This window comes from Rhinopithecus roxellana, chromosome 3 (genome assembly GCF_007565055.1).
Source record: "Rhinopithecus roxellana isolate Shanxi Qingling chromosome 3, ASM756505v1, whole genome shotgun sequence".
Classification (NCBI taxonomy): domain Eukaryota; kingdom Metazoa; phylum Chordata; class Mammalia; order Primates; family Cercopithecidae; genus Rhinopithecus; species Rhinopithecus roxellana.
In genome coordinates this window covers 21,104,638-21,127,869 of record NC_044551.1, presented here as the reverse complement: position 1 = coordinate 21,127,869, position 23,232 = coordinate 21,104,638, and the positions used below count along the sequence as shown (strand labels likewise).

Below are 23,232 nucleotides of genomic sequence, written 5' to 3'. Positions count from 1 at the left end.
GTAACAATATTTAATGGAGGAAAATAAGTTATGGCTTACAAGTGTTATTGGGAAAATGTTCATATTTTGGGGACTATCATATGTAGAAGCGTTAAAGTAAATTAGAATGGAGACCAGACCTGAAGAATCCCTGGGCGGACAAAACCAGTTAGGCCTCATAAATGACCTAACCCTTGCTTGCTTTGCAAACATAAGCAAAACTTAACTTGAGCTATTTGTTGTAAATACCTGTACTGAAGAAAAACAGGATTTAAGCTCAACTGACCAGGACAGGCACCAAACTTACATAACCAGGGATCTTCCAAGGGAACAGACCAAATGAGGCAGCTGTGTAGCTGGAGCCACAAACTGTGCTGCTTTCCTCTGTGTCCATCCTATGGAAGCCTTCTCCTTGCTCCCCCGAGTGGAGCTCCTTAACCATGTCTGGTTTGGAGCTGCCTGGTTCATGAATTGTTGGATCAAATAAATTCTTTAAAATTTATTTGTGCCTCAGCTTACTGTTCAACAGAATGAATTTTTATAGATTTCAGCATTCAAATCAGTTTTGTGAAAGGCTCATAGATGTGTACTGATACCTTATTAATGTTTCCCCAGTGACCAAAGACATTAAGCATCTTTGCATGTACTTATTTGCCACTGTATGTATTATTTGGTGAAGTGTCAGATCATTTGCCCATTTACAAAACGTATGCTTTATTACTGAATTTTGATAGTTCTTTACATATTGTGAATATTAAAACCTTTACCAGATGTGATTTATAAATATTCATCAACAGTCCATTCCTTCACATCGCTGAGTAGTATTCCAGTATGTGATGTCCCACAGTGAGTGATGTCCATTCCTCTGTGGACATTGAATCTCCCTGAAGTTACAGTTTCTTTTTAAAAATTCCCTTTTGATGCCTAGGATCATGTTTTCTTGAAGAGGCTTTCATTGTTCTTTCGTGATGCAGATTTTTCTCTGTACCAGGTGCTTCTTGCTCACTGGTTCACATTTTCAAAAAAGAACCAGAAAGGCTGAGCAGGAGAGTTAATTGCAGGGGCACCATGCCACCCCCAGCTTCCCTGCAGCTTGAGGCAGGAGGTAACCAGCCATTATGGGGCAGGATCCCTGAAGATCAAAATGTGGAGACTTTATTTTCTTTCCTGGGATGCCAACACCTAGTTCTCTGTTTTCCCCACTTAGTTAATTTTTGTCTTAGGACAAACCACCTCCTCAGCCTACCTTTCTGTTCCCCGGCAATGGGCACATGGTTCATTTCTGGGCTCTATGTGCTCTCCGTGGGGAGTGGGAGTGCAGAGGACACTGCTTTCTGCTGCGGGCACCATGTTTAGTTGGTCTCACTTTGAGGTGCTCACATCCCTCTGCCCTCTGTCAGCCCAGGTGTGAGGACCCAGGGTCTTGGCTGGGCGCGTGCTGTCATGGCCTCTCTGCTCTGCCACATCAGGCCCATCTCCCCCCGTGCTGTGATCTGTCTGCAGTGATGACTCTCTCTCACTCTCTTTATGGGGCCACTCCCCCACTTAAACTCCTTTTAGGTGATTTCAACTGGGGTCAGGATAGAGAGGGGAGAAGGAAAGGTGTATGTTAAGCTCATCAGATTTAACTGGAAGCTCTCAAGGCTACTTTAAAAATCATAAAAGCCATTCCCAATAAGCTTGTTTGTTTTAAAGGAAATCTCCTTTCCAAATCACTGTAGAGAGTAAACAGAAGAAGTTGAAAAAACCAAATAAAAACAGGAAACACGATGAAAGAATGTTTTGATGTAACGATTAGTAAAAGAATTTGAGCTACCTTATTAAATGGCAAAGTCTATTTATTATGTTGTTAAAGACAACTAAAACAAATGGCATTTAAAAACTCCAGATGAGATGATAAAGCAAAGAAATGCCAGATGAATTCATCAAGATAAAAAGCAGTATGGCAATGTTTTTATCAAAGTAGAATTCAAGTCATGAAGCATTCAATAGGAAGATTATTTTATATTGATAACAGGTACAGGCTATAAGGGAAAAGCTTTGCAAAGCAGCAACAGCAAAACAGAAAGCAAAAAACTATTAGAAGATTAGCTATGGAAGAAAAAGAAGGCTGTAGAGAATCTTAACAACATAATTATGTTTCAATTGATAAAGAACAGGATAAATCTTAAAAAGTGGTCTTGTTATTGTTACAGAAGGTGATCATTCTTTGCACTACAAGGGAAAACTCAAAATCCACAAAGGAGAAATTTCACAGACAATAATCTCTACTATATCCATACGTGGAGAACAGAACAAAAAACTAGGTCTAGACTAGAGGACAAAGAGAAACCATGTCAGACCAGAGCATATTGATGGCTCATGGTGAGTGACCCATGGCCTAAAGGTGCCTGTTTAGGGCCCAGGAGCCACTTGCACAGGCAAAGCAACTTACTCCGTCTAAACCACCACCAGCACCCCTCCCTGCCTGGTGATGTCACCCGGGAGGCTGGGCTGGAACAAGTCCAGATGCCTTTGCCCCGCCTTGGAAGGGCCACAAGGAGTTTCCTCCTCTATCCCCAAGTTCTCCACTTACACACAGCACCTGACAACGAAGGTTGGCAAGTTTCCCCTGGGCCATGACTGCACAATGGCTACCCCCAGGCTCTGTGGCCTACGAGAGAGGGCGCCAAGACATATCCCAGCCCTACAAGGGGAGGAAAGCAACACTGCTGTTCACCTTGAAGGGATCACTGTAGGGGCTATAGAAGGGATTGTGACATTTATTGTTCTGAAAATGCCATCAATTTGACAGTTGTAAACTCTAGTCTTAGACACACTTGGCAAGACATAGCCAAAAGAGGTAAATTCGAAATTAGAAAAAATGTCAGCAGTTATTACTTGGAGTTTGAAATTCTGATCTGTTTACACAGTAGGATACTTCAACCTCCATATCAGTTTATTTAAGTACTTACTAGGTAGCTTGCAAAATTACTAGAAAAAATATTTCTAGAGGACATCTTGAAAATGATGAAGTAGCAGAAAAATTACAAAGATATAACTTATTTACAAAGTCCCTAGAGAAACACCATTGGAAAGCTTCAAATTGAAGATAATTTCGTTGAAAATGCACTTAAAACAAAAATGGAATTAGAATTTTTCTGAACTTTGGATACTCTTCAAATTTCCGGAGGTACCACCTAAAAATAAGAAAAAAAAAATTAAAAAAGGGAATAATTCTGTCACTTAGACATTTAACAGATGCTAACAAAAGTGACAATATTTTTCATGACAAAAGACTACTCAGTTTTTAAATGTAGTAACAAAAACTTTGGCATTTCATGCTTATAGTTTAATTTTGCCTATATCATGAAGAATTAAATATATCTAATCATAAAGTGTGATTCAGAAGAAGTAGCCCATAGAATTCAGTTTTCTATCTGGAAGGAAAATTACTGACATTTGATGAAAATACTGAACAGCACATGGTGGAGCTGTCTTTTCAGCCCCTGGGGAAAGCATGCAGGCTGGAGGAGGGGCAGGACCAAGTAGGTGCTTCTGAATATCTGCTGGTGACTCTTAAGAGTCTTCTCTAGCCTGCAGTCGAGAACTACTGGCCTAGCCCAGGGTGTGTAGAGTGGGCACCCAGCTGTGTACCAGGAGGCTCAGGAGCAGCTCTTAGTAAGGATTCAGTGAAATCTGGGAAAATGCAGTACGGCATTGTCCACAATGCAGCCTTGTGCTCAAAACAAACAGTATTTTCAGTTTTGATATAAATTGTATCAACGAAGGCATGCTCATTTGTTTTGGGGGTAATAGCTAGTTGGGAAAGGTGGCAACTAAGTGGATGGAGTAAAAATTAAAAATAATTTGACAAGATGGAGAAATAGTCATAAAAGGGAGTTTCTATAAACACACAAAGATTAAACAACAGACTAAAAATCATAAGAGAAAGCAATTAGCTCGTTGTTAATGTGGTAGAAACATATGAGGAGGAGAAACTGAGAGGCAGTTGGCAAAAACCTGCTGGTCTTAGCTAAGTTTAACACCAGAATCCACAAATAGAGAATTTGAACATACTGGGCAGCCAGAGTTACTTTTTTATGTTCTGTGTCCCCAGAAAGGCATGTAATAAGAACAATTCTAAGAAGTCGGTCAGGACTTCCAGGTCAAGCGTCACTTCCCCTGGCATGAGGCCTCCAGACGGCAGCCTTTCCGGCTATGTGGCTCAGTGGTGGCACATGGACCTGAGTGCCCAACACACAACGTGGCCAAGCCCAACAGCTGGTGTGAAACCTGTGAAAGTGGATTGCAAACATGTTCGCTGGTAAGAGGCTGAAGGTTTTCACAGGCCTGCTGGGATCCAGGCCATCCACCCCTTCCAAGTGCCGAAGAGCTTCCCCACGGGCCAGCAGCACTGGATGCCGCACAGGGACATAGCGGGTGAGCTCCTCTCGCCCAGAAACTGCCCGTGGAAGATGGGCACCCCGGCCCGAAAAGTCAAGGGCAGAGTACACGACAGCAGGAGAGCCTGAAATGGGCAAACACAAGAGGGGCAGGCGGGAGACAGGAGACACAGGACTGCCGCAGGACGCTGAGAAAACGCTCCTTCCAGCCAGGCTGGGCAGCAAGGCTGGACTCCGTGACATCAGAAAGAACACGTGTGAGGTCAGAACGTTCTCACATAATAAAGGGATGTTGGCTGAAGAGGTTAAATGTATTTCACAGAAACCATTACATGGAAATAAAATATTTATTGTTAAATGATTAAATTTTTCTCACTCCTTAGAATACCTTTAAATTTTGCCCTTAAACAGAATATTTGTTAGCAACCCAGCACAGTTGACTGTTTCTGACCTAGAGTTTAACTATCAATGCAATCATTTATGAATTTAAATACTAATTATTTTAGAAGGAATTTCATTGTAATACAGTTTTGTTTTTAGAACATTATAATCCGGCCAGGCGTAGTGGCTCACGCCTGTAATCCCAGAACTTTGGGAGGTCAAGGCGGGCGGATCGTGAGGTCAGGAGATCAAGACCATCCTGGCTAACCTGGTGAAACCCCGTCTCTACTAAAAATACAAAAAAATTAGCCAGGCGCCTGTAGTCCCAGCTACTCGGGAGGCTGAGGCAGGAGAATGGCGTGAACCTGGGAGGCGGAGCTTGCAGTGAGGCAAGATTGCATCACTGCCGTCCAGCCTGGGTGACAGAGCGAGACTGTCACAAAAAAAAAAAAAAAAAAAAAAGAACATCATAATCCATCAAATGGAGTGCAAGGAATAGATCCTTGGCATGTTTTCTTTTGGAATACGTTTATTTGATGGCTTAATTAGTTGGATTTATGAAAATATTTTTTAAAAAAGAGTTTTTATTTTATTCTCAGCATGTAAGTCCTACATTTCTGAACATACTTCTGCAAAACTGAAGTGATTAATTCTTCAGGACTTAAAACTGGTTTCACACTGACACCAATTTAACAGCAAATGAATGACAAAGAGCTCTTTCAACTCATGAATTCTGCAAAGAGTATCTTTGGGTTTTTATTAGCAAAGACTTTCATTTAGATAACTGAATTACTTATTTTCCATTTCTATATGTTTCATATTCATATACTGAGAGGGGTTTTCCTGTTTCCTGATTTCATTTGAGAAAACATCTTTACCACTGACTTGGTGTGCCCGTGTTCAATCTTACGCTGATCCATGTTTTTTTAAATATCAGTGTTATCTCATTTTTTTTTTTTTTTTAAGAGAAATGAGCCATTACTTGCTTCTTCGCATCAAATATTAGGAACGTAAAAGGATGGCATCTTCACCGGGAAGTGTGGCCCAGGCCGGGTGCAGTGCTGGCAGCAGTGGGGGCAGAGGGGAGGAAGTCAGACTCTAGAATGTATATTTAGAGTGATAACATAGTATCTCAACCAAACCTGTGACAACGAAGTCATCTGGCAGAGGAGAAAACAGAAGGGTTCACAAATCATACTCCTGCCCTTACTTTCCCAGTCAATTTTAAATGGCCAGAAGGCTGGTGTATCAGTTCCCTGTGGCTGCTAAAACAAAGTTACCACACACTGGGTGGCTTATAATAACGGCCATCGATTCTCTCCCAGTTCTGGAGGCCAGAAGTTGGAAATCAAGGTGGCAGCAGGGCTCTGCTCCCTCTGGAGGTTCAGGGAAGGTTCCAGTCCCATCTCCCCCAGCTCTGGTGGTGCCACGTGTTCCTGGGCTCGTGGCTGCATCGCCCCTGCCTCTCTGTCCATCTTCCCGTGGCCTTCCCACTCTGTGTGATCACCTCGTGTATGTCTGTATCCACATTTCCTCTTCTCATCTCAACTGAAGACGTTCCCCAGTAAGGTCGCTTTCACAGGTACCAGGGCCTAGGACTCCCACACGACCTTTTGGCAAACACAGTTCCCAGCACGGAAGGCCCATTCCTGGCCCATAGTGTTTTCTGCCATGCCTGGTATCGAGCCTCCTTCTCAAACCCTCTCTGCCTTCGGCACTCACTCAACTTTCTGCAGACCCCTCTGTTTTTCTCAGCAGCTGCAGGATTTAGGTACGTCGTGGCTCTGATTTTGTTCTCCTCACTGTCTATGCGTGAAAATACCAGGTCACTGGCACGATGGAGTGTCTCGAAAGAATGCAGGGCACTGCCCTGAGAGCTCTCATCAGCTCTCACATTTATGCTATCACTTCTTCAAGTGTTAGACAGAGGCCAGCCACGTTGGCTCACGCCTCTAATCCTAGCACTTTGGGAGGCTGAGGTGCGAGGATTACTTGAGTCCAGGAGTTCAAGACCAGCTTGGGCAATGTAGTGAGACCACAACTCTACAGAAAAATATAAAAAATTAGCCAGGCCTGGTGGCGTGTGCCTGTAATCCCAGCTACTCAGGAGGCTGAAGTGGGAAGATCGCTTGAGCCCAGGAGGCAGAGGTGGCAGCGAGCTGAGATTGTGCCACCGCACTACAGCCTGGGTGACAGAGCGAGACGCTGTCTAAAAAAAAAAAAAAAACTAGACAAAGAGATACTTCAGATATGACCTTTCTTCTTCTTATCTCCAATAATCATCCTTTGCATCTGCAAACACGTGGTGAGGCTGGGAAGTACACCTAGGTACTTTTCCCACTATACCATGCTATCAATCTATTCTTCTTTTAGCTTTTTCTCTCTGTCCTCAGTCCCAAAAAACATGATAAACTCCATGAAGAAGGACAGAGTTATACATTTTTGCATGCCTCGTAGCATTGGCAGCTTTGGAGATTTTGATTAGATGTTTTGAGTGGATGAAGCGAGTGGCTCAGGGCACACGGTAAATGTGCATACCAGGCTGGGCGCTTGGCAAGCCCAGTCTGCATCATTTATTGTCAGGGACACACGCCCATGTCAGGGCAGGTAAAGATTCCATGCTGTGGCTGAGATCTCTTCCTGTCAATGAGACAGGGCTCCTGGCAGGCCTCAGACTCTGCTCCTTGAACCTCAGTTTCCTCATCCATTGGGTTAGAAAGATGTTCTCTAAATTCACTTCAGCCTTGACATCCTTTGATTTCTTTTTCTTTCTTTCTTTCCTTTTGAGACTGAGTCTTACTCTCTCAACCAGGCTAGAGTGCAGTGGCACGATATCGGCTCACTGCAACCTCCACCTCCCAGGTTCAAGTGATTCTTGTGCCTCAGCCTCCTGAGTAGCTGGCATTACAGGCGACCGCCACCATGCCTGGCTAATTTTCGTATTTTTAGTAGAGATGGGGTTTCACCATGTTGGCCAGGCCAGTCTTGAACTCCTGACCTCAAGTGATCCACTGGCCTCGGCCTCCCAAAGTGCTGGGATTATAGGTGTGAGCCACTATGCCCGGTCCCTTTGATTTCTTTATGAGTGTGTTGGTCAAATGGCTCACAAGCCCTTTGGGGGATCAGATAAAAGCCAAGGACCTGGTCTCTGGAAAATGTCATTTTAGGGGGCACACAGAGCCTCTGTAGCCTATCAAGGACCCCAGGTTCAGAGCCATGGCCTGAGTCACCACATAGCTAGAGAGCTCTTGTGTGCATGAGTTCTGCCAGTGTTGCCGGGCTCTGGGATTCATCTTCCTTTTCGGGACTTCCTCAACCTGTGGCATTCACAAGCTGGCCATTGGCTATGCTCAGTCATGGTTCTGTTTTAATCAGTGTTTCCCACTCAGAGCCCCGAATCCCCTGCTTGGTGTCCAGCTGGACCATTGACTCCAGCAATGTCAATTCAGAGAGGCTAAAGGCGTGGTATAGAGAACAACTCTGCTTATGTGGATCTGACAGTTCCTTAGAGCTGGGTGATTCTACAGCTATTGGTTTGGTTTCGTACTTGTTTGGTCAAAGCACAGAATAAACTGGAATTCAGCAATTTAAATGAACACTTCAAAAATCTATCCTGAAAAAGAGTAATAATATAGTCAAAGAACAAATTACAAATGGTAAAAGTGTTTTAAAACTTACTGATGATGCTCTTTTGCTCTACCAGATAAAAAACAAAATGTGAAGAAAGCAAAAGCTGCGCCTTGGACAGACCAGCTGGCCAGGGCATAGCCACACCACTCCATGATTTCTCCAAAATAGTTGGCTGCAGTTACGTATTCAAATAAGCCTCCTACAAGAAAACACAGACCAAAGTAGTACATTTACTATAAAATGAAATATGGACTTCAGAGATGCTAGTGAATACTTACCTGGAGAACATAAATTCAAGAACGGAAAAACATTTCCCTTATAGAATGTTAATCAATAAGACATATCCAGCATTACATGGTTTACTAATTCATATCACAGCTTCTGATCATCAATTACATATATATATATATCAATACCCGTCTATGTGAATACATACATGTACAGTTACAGTGGAAGACACCACTAAACCACTGCACCTGTTGATGGATCATGCAAGCAGAGAATACAGAGTAACAACTAACAATGAACTAGCATGTAAAATGGACCTAAATAGAACCCTAGAGCAATGAATGACAAAGATATTCATTTTCCAGCAGATTCATTCACTCATTCATTCATCACATCTTCACAAATGTGCTGAGTCAGTATTATGGGCCAGGCCCTGCCCAGGCACTTGGACAGACCCCCTCCCCACATCTAGAACCATAAACCCCAATGTCATGAACAAAGAGAGCACGCAGCACATGGAGGGGGAGGAGTAGCGAGGGACAGGGCAGAGTGAGGGACCCTGGAACTGGGATGGGGTGGAGGAGGTCACCATCACAGAGTGGCTGGGAACAGGCCTCCCAGGGAAGGTGAGGGTTGATTCAAGGCTTGCAAGTGAGGGCCAGCCTGGCAGGTGCTGGGGGTGCTCTCAGGAGTGCTCTAGGCAAGAGAAGAGATGCAGCAAAGGCCCTGAGGCGGAGAGCAATGGCTGGCACACTCCAAGGACCAGACAAGGGGTGGGGAGAGGGGTCCTAGCAGAGAAGGAGGGCAGGAAGCCCCTCCTTGGGACTTGGCACTCACCCTCAGGCTGTAGCTTTGTGGCTACTCAAGTTTGTTCTAGAGAGGCCTGATGTATTCTGCCCTGGGTTCCGGTTGGGCACTATGTCTGCAGAGCTGAGAAAATTCGGAAGGCACATAAGGACAGAGCATTTTTAAAAAAATTAGGCCGGGTGTGGTCGCTCACACCTTTAATCCCAGAACTTTGGGAGGCTGAGGCAGGTGGATCATGTGAGGTCAGGAGTTCCAGATCAGCCTGGCCAACATGGTGAAACCTTGTCTCTGCTGAAAATACAAAAATTAACTAGGTGTGATGGTGCACGCCTGTAGTCCCAGCTACTCGGGAAGCTGATGAATAAGAATCGCTTGAACCCAGGAGGCAGAGGTTGCAGTGAGTCGAGATTGTGCCATTCATTGCACTCCAGCCTGGGTGACAGAGTTAGACTCTGTCTCTCAAAAAAAAAAGAAAAAAAAGACAAACCGATTACACCCTAAGTCATAAGACCAATTTCAACAAATACTGCAGCATAGGGTAGAGACTAGTTCTCTGAGCACACTGCAACCTACGTGCGTGAGGGCTTTGGCTGGAGCTGAGATTATCTTTTTATTTATTTATTTATTTTTGGAGTTTTGTATTTTTAGTAGGCACGAGGTTTCACCATGTTGGCTTGGCTGGTGTTGAATTCCTGACCTCAGGTGATCCACCTGTCTCAGCCTCCCAAAGTGCTGGCATTACAGGCGTGAGCGACGGCGCCCAGCCTGAGATGGTCTATTTTTTAAAAAGAAAGAAAATGGTTTTGCTGAGCCCAAGACAGCAAAGTGCTTTTCTTTTTCTTATTTAAGGAAGGTGGGGGTGTGTAGATGTTTGCAATATTGAGCTTTCTACTACTTTTCTGTAAGCTTGAAATAATTCATAATTGTAAAATAATACTGATACGGTTTGACTCTGTGTCCCCACCCAATCTCATCTTGAACTGTGATCCCCACAGGACAAGGGAGGAGCCCAGCGGGAGGTGACTGGATCATGGGGGTGGTTTCTTGTGCTAGTGAATTCTCATGAGATGTAATTGTTTGAAAGTGTGAGGCAGGTCCCCCTTCGCTCGCTCGCTCTCCTGCCGCCATGTGAAGGTCTTTGCTTCCCCTTCGCCTTCTGCCCTGATGGTAAGTTTCCTGAGTCCTCCCCAGCCATGCGGAACTGTGAGTCAATTAAACCTTTTTTCTTCATAAATTACCCAGACTCAGGTAGTTCTTTATAGCACAGTGAAAACAGACTGATACAAATATCAATATTCATTGACAAGTAAACTTTTTAATGACAATATAATACATAAAAATATCAAACTTAATGACCAATAAATAGAATGTCATTCACAATGTGTGGGCATATGCACCTGCAGAAGAGCCTGTAAGAATGGACCCAAAGCATTCACAGTGCTGTTCCCTCTGAACCGTGGAGCTTAGTCACTTTCACTTTCTTATTCACCCATTTCTGTAACTGCTTCAACTTTCTACAAGACTACATGAACGATCATCTGTATTTCTTCAGAGCCCTGGGCGGCTGAATCCCAGACGTGGAAGGACCTTTGCACCCCATCCTGCAGATGCCAGTCACCCAAAGGGCAGACAGCCTGTGGGGAGGGCTGGGGCTGTGATGCCTTCCCGCATGCAGCCTGCTCGGTGAACCTTCTCTCTAAGGGTCCAGTGTGGGGCACATTATTTGGTGGAACCACATGGGCGGACTAGTAAGCATGTAATTAGACTGGAAAACCTGGAGATGCCAATCTGCCAAAAAATGTCGTCTTGAGACACAGGCTGTTTACAGATGCCGCATTACAAAACCACAAACTGGTTGTCACACACAGCCCACAGCACTTGCCCTAAACCCTAGTTCAGCCTGTATGTACCGACTATGGGCATCCTATCTGTGCACCTCTCTCTATCTCTTTATTTGTTCATTTTGTCACTTGCTCCTTTGACCCTAACCAGTTACAGCACCATTATTAACAGAGTCCTGGGAAGCGTTTCTGAAAGACCTCACGTAATCACTGGATGTAGACGGCACACCTGTGTATTAGAAACCATGAGTGTGTCACGTAAAAACACCCTGCAAATGAAGAGTCTGCAGTGAGGGGGGCCGGTCACAAAGCTGACCATGGTGGAGTCCTCATGGGGCTCAGCACCCAGACCCCCTATACCTGCAGTCTTCAAAACCTGACAGATTTTACACGAGGGACTCCAAAGCTAGGATAAAATTTTGGCTTCCACATTCCTCGGGCCTCTCATGGTGCTGCCTCTAAGGCCTTGGCACTGAATGTTGCCCTGAAGAATCTAACAAACTTTCCCTTATGAGCCACTCACGGCACGTGCAGATGATCGTCACTGTTTCCTGTCGACTTTCCCTGGTACAGGGTGTGCACTTGCAAACGGCAGACGCTCTTACGTCTTGTTTTACTTCACAAAAGCTTTCTTGAATTAGTTTTTAAAATATGTTCTGTTCCAATGCTTTGGATTTCTTCTTCATGGACTTCAACGTGCCTAGGATGGATATATTTTCCCTACTTCTCCAGCTATCACCAAAAACGTAATTCACAATAAGAATGATTTTTTTTTTTTTTTGGACAGGGTCTCCCTCTGGAGTGCAGTGGCGTGATTGAGGTTCACTGTAGCCACAAACTCCTGGGTTCAAGTGATCCTCCCACCTCAGCCTCCTGAGTGGCTGGGACTACAGGTGTGCACCACCATGCCTGGCTAATTTTCTTTCATTTTGCTTGTAGAGATGGGGGTCTAGCTATGTTGCCTAGGCTGATCTCAAACTCCTGGCCTCAAGTGATCCTCCTGCCTCCGCCTCCCAAAGTGTTGGGATTACAGGTGTGAGCCACTGCACCCAGTCTAGGTATCATATTCTTTGCTTTTTCATTTCTATCTTCTGGCATGCTTCTGTGGTGTTTTCTTTTCTTTTTTTTCCTGGTCTTGTGGGCCTTGTAATTTAATGATTAGAAATAAAGAATTTTGATCTGGTGTGATCTTGGAAGCTAAGCAAGGTCGAGCCTAGTTAGTACTTGGATAGGAGAAATTAAAAATTTTAAAAGCATTTTCTTCCCTAAGTCTCATGTGTCCCATGTCATCTGCACCGACGTCTGGTGCTACTTCCTGCTGCCTGAGAGTCGCAGCCAAGCTTCTACATCTCCTTTGGCCTATCTGTTCTCAGAGATGCCGTTGATGGCCATAGGCCGTCGGGAAGCTGGGTTGATTACTAGCTGCAGGAAGGAGGCTATGCATTGTAGGGAAATGTGGCAGGGAGGGGTTTCCCTTTACTGAGACAGAAAATAAGCTAAGTTTGTAGATTGCAGGTTCGTTGCAGGTGTTCTTCAGCTGATGGGTATAGACCCTGCAACTGCTCCATTCACATTTTATTTTTATTTTTTACTTTTCTGAGACAGTCTCACTCTTGTCGCCCAGGCTGGAGTGCAGTGGCATGATCTTGGCTAACTGTACCCTCTGCCTCCCAGGTTCAAGCGATTCTCGTGTCTCAGCCTTGTCTCAGCCTCCTAAGTAGCTGGGATTACAGGCATGTGCCACCACGCCTGGCTAAATTTTGTGTTTTTAGTAGGGATGGGGTTTTACCATGTTGGCTAGGTTGGTCTTGAACTCCGGACCTCATGTGATCTGCCCAACTCGGCCTCTCAAAGTGCTGGGATTACAGGTGCAGCCACCACGCCTAGCCTCCATTCACATTTTAAAACTCATGTTGGAATTTTGAGCACAATTTTCCCCTGCTTTGTGAAACATGTTTCTGCTCAGGTAAGTTTTGCTGCTTCTTTGCTGTCCCAATGTTATGACTGCACAGATTTGGGGATCGTACCTTTTTTGTTCTTCAGGTTTCAATATGTTGGATTAGAACAAGGATCAGACATGAGAGCAGGAAATGGAGGGAAAGAGGCTGAAAAGTTTTTGTGGCATCTCAACTACTGTGGGACAGTGGACAGGACCCTCTGTATGAGGCACGTCAGGCCTTTCCGTGACCAGCCTGGCCCAGGAGGGCCCTCCCATGGGATCCTGCCGTCTCTGGGGATGCCCTCTCTTTTGGAAGTGGTGTTTCTCAAATCTGCCAGTCTGTGGCTTCTGGCATCTTCTGCACCTTTTCATTCTCCCTCCCCCAGGACTGTGCCCTGTCCCTTCTTTGTCTGGCTCATGGCAGCCCCTCCTTAGGACAGGGCCCTCTCCTTCAGGGGACAAACACTTGCCAAGGAATCTGGAATCATGCTATTCCCCATGCAAGGGTGCTGGGCATGAAGCGAGGGGGCCGCCATCCAGCTTACATTGCACTCTCCCAGCCACTGTACCTGCCAGAGGAAGTGGCTCCTTGGGATGACCCCATGAGGGTGTAGTTTGCTTATAAGCCCAACACCAAAGAGGAGATTCTTCCCCAATCTGCCCAGGGGCTGAATGGGTGATCAGCAGCCTGTCTAGGACTCTGTCATGTTTTCTCTTCTCTGCCGCTTCTATCACACTACCATCACGTTTGGAGCTGGCGTTGCTAATTCCGGGTTCTCAGGGTCACAGTTTTAGTAATTTGGGATTTGGAGCATTGTTTGTTTTTGTTGCTATTCTCATATGGTTTCTCGGAACATAAGTGGAAGAAGTTCAAACTAAGTGATGTCACGCCCTTTCTCCATTAAAGTTTTAGATTTCTGTACTTTAAAATTTTTTTTCTGAAACTCTGTTGGTTTCTAGTCCTTTTTATGGTACATTGCTTCTTTACTCCTAATTGTAATTACTAGTTACAAAAAGCATTTAAAGTACTCACTTTATAATGTTTCCATTAATTCTAACATCTGAAATCTTTCACGTTGAATTACATTCTCCCTCATGGTGCTGTACTTCCTTGTGGGTTCTGTACCTTGTGACCGTACCTCTAACTCTGTGGAGTGTGGCACATTGGGTTGAGACTCAGGCTGAATGCAGATCCCCTTGGAAATCTGGGCTTTTGCTGGCCAGGAGAGTCCACCACCACCCTAGGCCATGGAAATTAATTCAAGGCTTGAGATTTTTCATACTATACAAGTAGTGCAAATCTGGGTTATAAACCAGCATGGGGGTTGGTGCCTCGTCACAAATTCTCAAAAGACACACTCCAGATTCCATCGTTCACCTAGATCTTGTCCTCTGATGATTACTTCCTTTCTTGATAGTATACTGATGCGTTTAAGAAGATTTTCAAAATATTCCAACATTTTAAACTGTTTTCAGAGGAGGGTCAAAGTATCTATTCCATTATACTGCTAGAAACAGAAGTGTCAGACACTCCTTGTAAATCATACATTCTTCCTCATCCTCTCTTTCCAAGCACAGATATAACTGGAGTTTCTGCTTTGTTTAATAACTGTTCAGTTAGCCAGATTTGGTTCTTTTGTTATTCTAATAAGACAATAACAACAGCACTAGTTATTAATAATGATGACTTACACTGAAAACTTGTAGCTAATAAATACCACGCTACTACTTCTTAGAGCTGGCAACACTAAAATAGACAGGCACCATGGCACACAACTTTCACAGAAATTCTTCACTTTCAGTACGTACCCCTTGGTATTTTGTATCCAGTGTCTCCTGGTTTTCTGAGATTCCTTAGGATATGATCTGAATGGATGTTTATCAACATACCTGTTAACCACAAGCCAAAACCTAAAGGAAAAAATTGCAAGATGATTATGACTAATAAACCATAAAATGTCACTACGAGCCTTCACTACGAGCCTTCACTACGAGCCTTCACTACGAGCCTTCACTACGAGCCTTCACTACGAGCCTTCACTACGAGCCCCAGCCTGACTGAACAGTATTATTGCAACCCCTCATATTACCATTGTTAGTGCAACATGTTAGCCATCACTGATAGTAAAAACCATCAAGCACTGTTGTCAGGTATGCTAAGCAGGGCTTTGTTTTTCTAATAATACAAATACATCATCTAATGTATTCAAAATATTTTGACCTGATCATCACAATCTACATTTTCAGGATGACAGGTATGGATAGAAATCTGACTTGGGCACAAGGCTTCTTTCTAGGGAGCATCAGGGAGTCAGCCCACCAATCAGACTCATCCCACTTATTTCTCACAAAATCTGCATGAGGCAATGCTACCATCTCCACCACATGGATCAGGAGGGGTGATGCTCCTATGCTGCTCTGTCACCGCTGGCTGTACACTGCCCCTTGAGGGGTGGCAGTTCCTAGGAGCCGATCTCTGGTCTTCTCTTATTTACAACCTCATTTGAACAAATTAATGCACATCCATGTTTCCCCTACCGCAGAATTCCTGCAGGCTCATCAATCAGCATTCCTTGGTCAGTCCTTCTTCCTCGGTTACTGACAACAGTCTACCACGGCTGGCTGCACGGCTCTCCCCAGAATCCCATGGTATCCCAAGTTTTCTTCCTATTCTAACAAATCTGCAGGGATTTTTCATCACTTAAAGGAGAGTTCTTAGTATCACATCAATTAATTCCATCAAGAAAAGGCAAAAGCCCAAAACAGTGCTTTATAAAAGAAATATTGATAAAAAGGGGTTAACTTGATGGTTCTGATATACTTTTTAAAAATGTGAAAGACAAATGCTGCTTAATGCTGGCATTTAGTTCAATATTAAATCAATGTACACGTGGGGTATCATTATTATTTGAGTCATCACATCAGTGACATTGAACATTTTTTCACAGTTAGAACAAGGACATGGAAAACCTTCCGGTCTATAGCAAGGGTTTCAAGATTTCTTCCTTCTGATTTTGCCACTGTAATCAGCTTTTTTTTTTTTTCTAAGCAGTTCATAACATTTAATAATAGGTTTTGTAAGTCATTTATTGGATCCATACATTTATAGTTGATTTGCTACCTTTTTGGGATTTTAGTATTTCACCCCTAGGTAACTGGGCTTCCAATATGAGGTTCTAGAAAGAAATCATGTTGTCTAAATAACATGGCTACTTTATGTTTCTTCTAGGAGACAAGCTCCCTTTATTGCTTAGATTGGAAGAAAACTAGTACTTGTGTTCATCTAAGCTAAATATTTAATTCCATTTATAAGAATCTTAAAATCTAGCTGGGCACAGTGGCTCACACCTATAATCCCCGCACTTCGGGAGGCCAAGATGGGTGGATCACTTCAGGCCAGGAGTTCAAGACCAGCCTGGTCAACATGGTGAAACCCCATCTCTACTAAAAATACATAAATCAGCCAGGTGCGATGGTGCACACCTGTAATCCCAGCTACTCCGAGGCCGAGGCACAAGAATTGCTTGAGCCTGGGAGGCACAGGTTGCCATGAGCCAAGATTTGTGCCACTGCACTCCAGCCTGGATGACAGGCTGCCTCAAAAAAAAAAAAAAAAAAAAAAATCTTAAAATCTTTCTATAAAATATTTTAGATTAACCACTTTTGCTGTTTTGGAAAACCTTTTGTTAGAAATTTGCTGGGCACAATGGCTCATACTTGTAATCCCACCACTTTGGGAGGTCGAGGCAGGTGAATAACCCCAGGTCAGGAGTCCAAGACCAGTCTCACCAACATGATAAAACCCTGTCTTTACTAAAAAAATACAAAACTTAGCTGGGCATAGTGACATGCACCTATAGTTCCAGCTACTCGGAAGGCTGAGGCAGGAGAATCTCTTGAACCCAGGAGGCAGAGGTTGCAGTGAGCCGAGATTGCACCACTGCACTCCAGCCTGGGCGATAGAGTGAGACCCCGTCTCAAAAATAAAACAAAGGAAAAGAAATTTATTATTATTTGGTTATTACTTCATGGTAACTACAGTAGGCATAATTACTTATTTATGTAATTTCATGTCTGTTCCCTCACAAAAACAACTCTAGGCAATAAATATAACACACAAAATGTAACCTAGATTGTCTTCCAATTGGCATATTTTTTCCTTTTCAAATCCTTCTGTTTAATTGTAGAGAAGTCAAGAGGTCTGTATTTATTGGTGTTTGGAATCTCTGACCAGCTTCACAGTCACCTCTACGTGATGCGAACCATCCGCGGAGCTACTTTAAATAGGAAGGTTCTTTTGTTGTTGTTCATCATAGAAGTGAGTCCCACAAGACTCTCTAGTAAACATTTAAAATCTACATCTCTAGTTAAAAAGAAAAAAGAAAGAAATTCCCTTTCCTCTTATTTCTTGTTGCCACTTGTGGACACTCAGCTTGGCGAGGCGGCAGAAATCACCGCTCTGCCATTCACTGCGTCTAGATATCTTGGGCCAGCTGTGTAACTCTTCTGACCTTTCACGTCTTATGGGCATCCTTTCTGCCTCAGAGAACATGGGGAGGCATAAATTGTGTGATTGGCATAGGAACTCAAAAGCCTGTTCTTCCTCTTGACAGGTAGGGCAGAAGAAAATAAAGTAGTCAAAAAGCAGGTAAACCAAGAATATATCTGGGGGTACTGTACAACAATTGAGTACCAAACAATTTAGTCTAGCATTTCATGGAGGCACAGATTTCTGGGGCTAGAAAATTTCTGGGGCTTGAAACGCCTTCTCAGCCAACCCTCCTTTTGTAGAGGAGGGACAGGTGTCTCACCGTAACGATCCTTAGGTATGGTGAAACCTTGGAATAAAATTCTAATTCGCTGACAAAAAACATGACTGAGAAATGTGAAAGGGACCTCTCAGCAACAAAGTGCTATCCAAGTGTTAGTTTATTTCTATGATTATAAATTAATACTCATGGAGAAGCAGCAAAATGCAATGTCAGGTCACTTTATGTAGCTTAAGGGGAAGCACTGCAGGGTAGTTTCCAAATCTGACAGACTAACTTTTAGCATGCTGCCATTGTGAGTAAGCTACACCTCAGTATGGTTTAATATCTAAATGCTAGGCTAGACTAAACAAATACGTAGAAGAACCTTTCTTATATACAAGACTCCGGAGTTTTTTTGTTTTGTTTTGTTTTTTTGAGACAGAGTCTCACTCTGTCAACCAGGCTGGAACGCAGTGGCACAATCATGGCTCACTGCAGCCTTGACCTCCTGGCCTCAGGTGATCCTCCCACCTCAGTGCCTCTGATTAAGCTGGGACCATAGGTGTGTGTCACCATGCCCGGCTACATTTTTGTATTTTGTGTAGAGATGCAGTTTTGCCACGTTGCCCAGGCTGGTCTTGAACTCCTGGATTCAAATGATTCTGCCCACCTCAGCCTCCCAAAGTGCTAGGATTACAGTGGGAGCCACTGCATCCAGCCGGATTATGAATTTTTAATGCTCTTGCAAACATTGTCGATGGCTGTTTTATTTTCATTTTTGCTCAGAACTTATAAAGTTATAATTAGAGGTTGAAAATGTACATTAATTCACATGAACTGACACAAATAAAAAAATTCATCAACTTCATAAACCTAAAAGCTGATTCAAGTTCATAGAATCACAAAAGCTGCACTGTAGGAAGATAACCCAGGCTGGGTTTTTCTCATGTCACAGAAGAAACCGCAGGAGGTTTGGGTCCTGTCTTAGATTAAGTGGTCAATGAGTGGCCAAAGTGTCTCAATCTTTATTTCCTGCTCATTCTGCTACAGTGCGCTGCTATTTTTGGGTTCTTGGCCTGACCAGGCACCTGTGCTTCAGCGCCTGCCCATGCGGGGGAAGGTTCCCATCACCTGCGTCACCTCCCTGCCCCAAGCTGTGCTGAGACCCCTGGGACTCCGGGGTCCTGCTGCTTTCTCTGCTGTGAGTCTTTGTTCTCACATAAAAGTAGTGATGTGAACAAGGCGGAGTTCACTGCTGTGGACACTCACCTATTAGAAAACGGGGATCTGCTACCCAGTCATCAGCATACACTGCCCAATGGCTCAAGTATCTGCTTTGCAAATAGCCGTTAAAGGTACAGAACATAATTGCCATTGTACACGCCAACAGTGGCATAGGCTTTCCTCCTCGCATCAGAAATGGGTAAATTAAGCACCTTAGGAAATAAGAAACAGGCACAAATTTTTAAAAACTTAAAGATAATCATTTCTTTAATCCTGCCTTAAATGATTTGGGTTTTAAATCTTACTTTCTTGTACAAACGTCATCCTCAGCAACATTCATACTGATTTATTATATCTAAGCTAAAAGTGGATTTTGATTTTAATTTATTTTTTGAGACAGGTTCTTGCTGTGTTGCCCAGGCTGCAGTGGCATGATCATGGCTCACTGCACCCTTCAGCTCCAGGGTTTAAGCGACTTTCCTGTCCCAGCCTCTCGAGTAGCTGGAACTACAAGCATGTGCCACCACACTTATTATTATTATTATTATTATTATTATTATTTTGTAGAGACCAGGTCTCACTCTGTTGCTCAGGCTGGTCTCAAATGCCTGCCTCAAGTGATCTTCCTGCCTTGTTCTCCCAAAATGCTGGGATTATAGGTGTGAGCCACTGTATCCAGCCAAAAAGCAGACTTTTAAATAAAGCATTACCACGTTTCAATTATGTTCGCCACAGTGTACAAACTCCAGATTCTACTTACATACAATATAAAACAGAATACATTGAATTTAGGAAAACTAGGGGCTTCAAGAGGCTTTCAAAATTTCCACTATCCTAAAACCATTAACTAGTCCTAGTCTGAGCAATGAGATTTGGAACACATCATCACATCATCCATCACCACTGCAATGGCTTCCATTCACTAAAAACTTTCACCTGCTAGCCCCGCCCCCCACTCCCCCTGCGACTCCCCGCCCCCCCCCCCCCCCAACACTCAGCTAACCCGGCAGAGGCACTCTTACCCACATTTGATAGAGGATAAAATTAAGACTCAGAGTGGTTAAGTAAGCTGCTCAAGGCCACGGGCTAGTGAGTGGCTGAGATTAAACATAAATTGGGGCAATTCAAATATCATGTTCTGTTGTACCACACTGGCTTAGATGCACTTTACTAAAGGTTTAAGGAGTGAAAATAAAAGGACAAGAAATTAGAAAATTATAAAGCGAATGCAAAATGTTATTCTCTGTTTGAATTTTCTTTTCTTTTCTTTTTTTTTTTTTGAGACGGAGTTTCGCTCTGTCACCCGGGCTGGAGTGCAGTGGCCAGATCTCAGCTCACTGCAAGCTCCGCCTCCCAGGTTTACGCCATTCTCCTATCTCAGCCTCCCGAGTAGCTGGGACTACAGGCACCCGCCACCTCGCCCGGCTAGTTTTTTGTATTTTTTAGTCTCGATCTCCTGACCTCGTGACCCACCTGTCTCGGCCTCCCAAAGTGCTGGGATTACAGGCTTGAGCCACCATGCCCGGCCTGAATTTTCCTTTTAATATCAGTGTATAACACACTGAAAGAGGGGACATCACTACATATCCTACAGATCTTAAGAGGATAACAAGGAACTCTTTTTTTTTTTTTTTTCCAAGACAGGGTCTTGTTCTATCACCCAGGCTAGAGTGCAGTGGGGCGATCATGGCTCACTGCAGCCTCAACATCCTAGGCTCAAGTGATCCTCCTGCCTCAGCTTCCTGAGAAGCTGGGACCTCAGGCACATACCACCACACCTGGTTAATTTAAAAACTTTTTTTTGTAGAGACAGGGTCTCTCTGTGTCTGGTATCTAGTTCTGGTCTTGAACTCCTGGGCTCATGTGATCCACCCAGAGAATAAGGAACTATTATGAACAACCTTATACCAATAAATCTGACAACCTGATGAAATAGACAAAGTCCCTGAAAGACACAGATGGCCAAAACTGACCCAAGAAGGAAGAAAGACAACATGAATAGCGCTGTTACCAATGAGATACATCCAGTTTAGACTTACGAAATTCTAGAAAAGGCAAAATGAGACTCAAGGGAGAGGATTAACTACAAAGATTAACTTTCCCTTTTTGGGCAATATTACTGCTCTCTCTATATTGGTAGATTGTGAAGGGTGGGCAGGCAAGATGGCTGAATAGGAACAGCTCCAGTCTGCAGTTTCCAGCGAGATCAACACAGAAGGTGTGTGATTCCTGCATTTCCAACTGAAGTACCTGGCTTATCTCACTGGGACTGGTTGGACAGTGGTGCAGCCCAGGGAGGGCGAGCTGAAGCAGGGTGGGGCATCGCCTCACCTGGGAAGTGCAAGGGGTTGAGGGATTTCCCTTTCCTAGCCAAGGGAAGCCGTGAGAGACTGCACCAGGAGGAATGGTGCATTCTGGCCCAGATACTGAGCTTCTCCCACAGTCTTCGCAACCAGCAGACCAGATTCTCTCCAGTGCCTGGCTCAGCAGGCCCCACCCCAGTGGAGCCCAGCAAGCTAAGATCCACTGGCTTGAAATTCTTGCTGCTCCACAGCAGTATGAGGTCTACCTGGGATGCTAGAGCTTGGGGTGAGGGGCATCCACCATTGCTGAGGCTTGAGTAGATGGTTTTACCCTCACAGTGTAAACAAAGCCCCAGGAAGTTCAAACTGGGTGGAGCCAACCGCAGCTCCCTGGAACAGAGCACCTGGGGGAGGGGGCAGCTGTGGGTGCAGCTTCAGCAGACTTAAACGTCCCTGCCTGACAACTCTGAAGAGAGCAGCGGTTCTCCCAGCACAGCGTTCGAACTCTGAGAAGGGACAGCTTCCTCAAGTGGGTCCCTGACCCCCTGTGTATCCACACTGGAAGACTCCTCCCAGTAAGGGCCAGACACCTCATGCAGGAGAGCTCTGGCTGGCATCTGGCAGGTGCCCCTCTGGGATGAAGCTTCCAGAGGTAGGAACAGGTAGCAATCTTTGTTGTTCTACAGCCTCCACTGCTGATAACCCAGGCAAACAGGGTCTGGAGTGGACCTCCAGCAAACTCCAGCAGACCTGCAGCAGAGGAGCCTGACTGTTAGAAGGAAAACTAACAAACAGAAAAAAAATAGTATCAATATCACCAACATCAAAGACCAAAGGCAGATAAATCCACAAAGATGGGGAGAAACCAGTGCAAAAAGGCTGAAAATTCAAAAAACCAGAACTCCTCTTCTCTTCCAAAGGATCACAACTCCTTGCCAGCAAGAGAACAAAACTGGACAGAGAATTAGTTTGACGAATTGACAAAAGTAGGCTTCAGAAGGTGGGTAATAACAAAATCCTCTGAGCTAAAGGAGCATGTTCTAACCCAATGCAAGGAAGCTAAGAACCTGGAAAAAAGGTTAGACGAATTGCTAACTACAATTACCTGCTTAGAGAAGAACATAAATGACCTGATGCAGCTGAAAAACATAGCACAGGAACTTCGTGAAGCATACACAAGTATCAATAGCCAAATTGATCAAGTGGAAAAAAGGATATCAGTGATTGAAGAGCAACTCAATGAAATAAAGCGAGAAGACAAGATTAGAGAAAAAAGAGTGAAAAGAAACAAACAAAGCTTCCAAGAAATATGGGACGACGTGAAAAGACCAAATCTACGTTTGATCGGTGTACTTGAAAGTGATGGGGAGAATGGAACCAAGTTGGAAAACAACTCTTCAGGATATTATCCAGGAGAACTTCCCCAACCTAGCAAGGCAGGCCAACATTCAAATTCAGGAAATACAGAGAATACCACAAAGATATTCCTCCAGAAGAGCAACCCCAAGACACATAATCGTCAGATTCACCAAAGTTGAAATGAAGGCAAATATGTTAAGGGCAGCCAGAGAGAAAGGTCGGGTTACCCACAAAGGGAAGCCCATCAGACTAACAGCAGATCTCTTGGCAGAAACCCCACAAGCCAGAAGAGAGTGGGGGCCAATATTCAACATTCTGAAAGAAAAGAATTTTCTTTTCTTTCATATCTGGAATTTCATATCCAGCCAAACTAAGCTTCACAAGTGAAGGAGAAATAAAATCCTT

The 23,232-nt window shown here is 44.1% G+C and overlaps 1 protein-coding gene across 2 annotated transcripts in view; it reads right to left on the bottom strand.

Annotated features, from left to right (window-relative positions):
* Window positions 1-681: 681 nt before the first annotated feature.
* SRD5A1 (steroid 5 alpha-reductase 1) overlaps window positions 682-23,232 on the bottom strand; it is a 39,033-nt gene continuing 16,482 nt past the window's right edge. Inside the window, exons 2-6 of one of the 2 annotated variants that reach the window (XR_004056312.1) lie at window positions 19,211-19,377; window positions 15,000-15,101; window positions 8,424-8,574; window positions 2,934-3,158; window positions 682-1,111 (exon numbers count right to left, since the gene is read on the bottom strand). Coding sequence is in view for 1 of the 2 variants with exons in the window: in XM_030927038.1 (XP_030782898.1) it covers window positions 3,092-3,158; window positions 8,424-8,574; window positions 15,000-15,101; window positions 19,211-19,377 (487 nt within the window). In the remaining variant the exon portion in view is untranslated. Of the gene's footprint in view, window positions 1,112-1,799; window positions 3,159-8,423; window positions 8,575-14,999; window positions 15,102-19,210; window positions 19,378-23,232 lie in introns of those variants that run through there. The other variant, XM_030927038.1, reaches the window with a different exon arrangement.